Source organism: Engraulis encrasicolus, chromosome 1, assembly GCF_034702125.1.
Source record: "Engraulis encrasicolus isolate BLACKSEA-1 chromosome 1, IST_EnEncr_1.0, whole genome shotgun sequence".
In the NCBI taxonomy this organism is placed as follows: Eukaryota; Metazoa; Chordata; class Actinopteri; order Clupeiformes; family Engraulidae; genus Engraulis; species Engraulis encrasicolus.
In genome coordinates, this window is record NC_085857.1 from 5,442,000 (window position 1) to 5,444,499 (window position 2,500).

Sequence of the window (2,500 nt, forward strand, 5' to 3'; positions counted from 1 at the left end):
CCTCCTATCAATTTTATTCTTCTGGTCAGTGAATCATAACCAGAGGTTTGTGTGAATCTCTGAATCATTTGAGCGCGCCCATTACTGATAGAATCTCTACGCTGCCACCCAATTTTATTCTTCTGGTTCGTGCATCATTAGTGGCTGTTCATCTGTGAATCTCTAGAATATCTGAGTGTCTATCGCTGATAGAATCTCTACGCTGCCACCCACACCGTCCCATCCATCCTTTGGCATGCGAGCTCTGTCACCCATGTAACATTCACCTCAGGCGTGAGCAAATGTCACACACCTATGAAATGGCATGCCGACAAGCTGTAACTGCCACTCCTCTAATTCTCTCTCTTTCTTTCTCCTTCCTCTCTTTTCTTTTCTTTCTCTCAGACGTGTTTTCTATCTGCATTTTGCAATGTCATCTTCTTTTCCTGTTCTGTTTAACGTTTTTTTTCTGCTTTTTCTCTCTTCTTGTCCTCCTTCTGTCTTCTCCCTTCTTCCCTTTACTCTATTTTCCTTTCTAATGTAGATTTCAGATCTTTAAAGGGAGGGACACTGTGTGAGATTTTTAGTTGTTTATTTCCAGAATTCATGCTGCCCATTCACTAATGTTACCTTTTTCATGAATACTTACCACCACAATGAAATTCTAAGTATTCATTATGACAAAAGAAAAATTGCACTTTTCATACATGAAAAGGGGGATCTTCTCCACGGTCTGCCATTTTGAATTTCCAAAAATAGCCATTTTTAGCTGCAAAAATGACTCAACTTGGACCATACTAGGAAATATTTGTTTATTGCTCAGTGAACTTTCATGTAAAGATCGAATTTGTGAATAGGCAGCCCAGTTTCAATGAGCAGCATAGTTGCAGTACCTTTTTTGACCATTTCCTGCATAGTGTACCTTTAAGAGTGTATCGTTACACCGGTGTGACGGGAATGTTCAGGCAGTGAAAGTTCTATAGAATTCTGGGCACCATACAATACAATTTGGAATTTTAAAATCTTGCATTGTTATATAACACATTATTTTTATAGAATGTTCAAAATCCCACACTCTTAAAGTTAAATCTCTTCTCTCTCTGTCACCCCACCCCACCCCACCCCACCCTCACCCCCCTGTCTCCCATTCCATTCCCTCCATTTCAGGGTTCTAGTTCCCGCACCTCTGTCATTTTGGACTTTGGTAACGGCAACACCATCACCTACTCCAACATCAGCACGGTGGAGGACGGCATCCGCCACGTGTACCGCAGCGTGGGAATCTACAGAGTGGCAGCCACCGCCAGGAACGACCTGGGAGCAGAGACTGTGGTGCTCTTTCTGCACGTCACATGTGAGTCTTGACAGAACCAAATTAATACATTTTGTATGACATGCCCTGTTAAAGGAGTTCTGTACTGATAAGGAACTACTGAGGGTGCCCAAACGCAGGTGGTGGCTAGGCTGACGCGCTAGATGTTACCTAAAAGTTACTTGCTGTGCTACTCGATTGACTTACTGTGAATTAAACCAAAACGCTGTTGAATCAAGATGATCCATTTATTCCACGAGTCCAATACAGCAGTAAAGTTTTTCGCCATACAGAGCAACAAGCAGCAAGCATAGCGTTTTCAGCGCTAGCGATCAAAAGTCTTTGCCCTTCCGGGTAGAACATCTAACCAACAACACATTGGTTCCTACCTTTCCTGACAAATTAGTGATCGACATGCGCCACCCAGTGGAAAGCAAAAACATAACACTCAAAAGACACCATACATTTTGGCTCCTACATGCAGGGATTAAAGTTTTCCGTCGCTATGACGGATTTCCGTCAACTGGATTTTCGTTTGGACGGATTTCCGTCCTTATAATTCATGTCAATTAATTTACAATTTTTACTTTCCAACTGAACTCAAATCGAGAGCACTCCTGGTCATGAGAAGGGGAGGAAAGGTGTGTTTGGTGTACGGATTTAGTCATACCGGTACACGCCACCACCGGTGGTGTCATACAACAGATTCACTCAGTAGTTTTGAGCCATCGTCTTCCGTGTTCCAAAAAAAAAAAAAGTACACGAGCGGTCAACAAATCAGTTGCGGCGCAGCGCGAGAGATTAAAAAAACAAATAGCCAACATTGTTGCTGATGGCAGAAAAGAAAATAAGTGTAATACTATGTCTTTAAAGTGCAATGACCATCATTAAACGAGTTGGACTGATATTCCAATATGGGCTAATAATAATGCATATGCATGGAATGCATAGCTGGAAGAAGGTAGGACACGTATGTTTCCATTATCATTGCACCTGCCGTGGTGGATAGTTAGAAAAAAAAGAATAGTTTACTTCGACTGCGCATGATGTCCTTTTCATGAAGGGTTTTCCTTTTAAGCATTGTGACTTTTACTAACATTATTCATAGCCCCAATGGGACGGCTATCATTGGCAGCTAGCTAGGATATACCATGCGTAGTAGCCTACCATGCGTTTCATCCTCAAAGTTTAGCGCGTTTGACTGGCTAC

At 42.2% G+C, this 2,500-nt stretch overlaps 1 protein-coding gene across 1 annotated transcript in view; it reads left to right on the forward strand.

Annotated features, from left to right (window-relative positions):
- Positions 1 to 2,500, forward strand: part of LOC134446435 (VPS10 domain-containing receptor SorCS1-like) — a 549,670-nt gene that overhangs the window by 520,194 nt on the left and 26,976 nt on the right. The window contains exon 12 of the mRNA XM_063195805.1: positions 1,147 to 1,333. Coding sequence (XP_063051875.1) covers positions 1,147 to 1,333 — 187 coding nt within the window. The remainder of the gene's footprint in view (positions 1 to 1,146; positions 1,334 to 2,500) is intronic.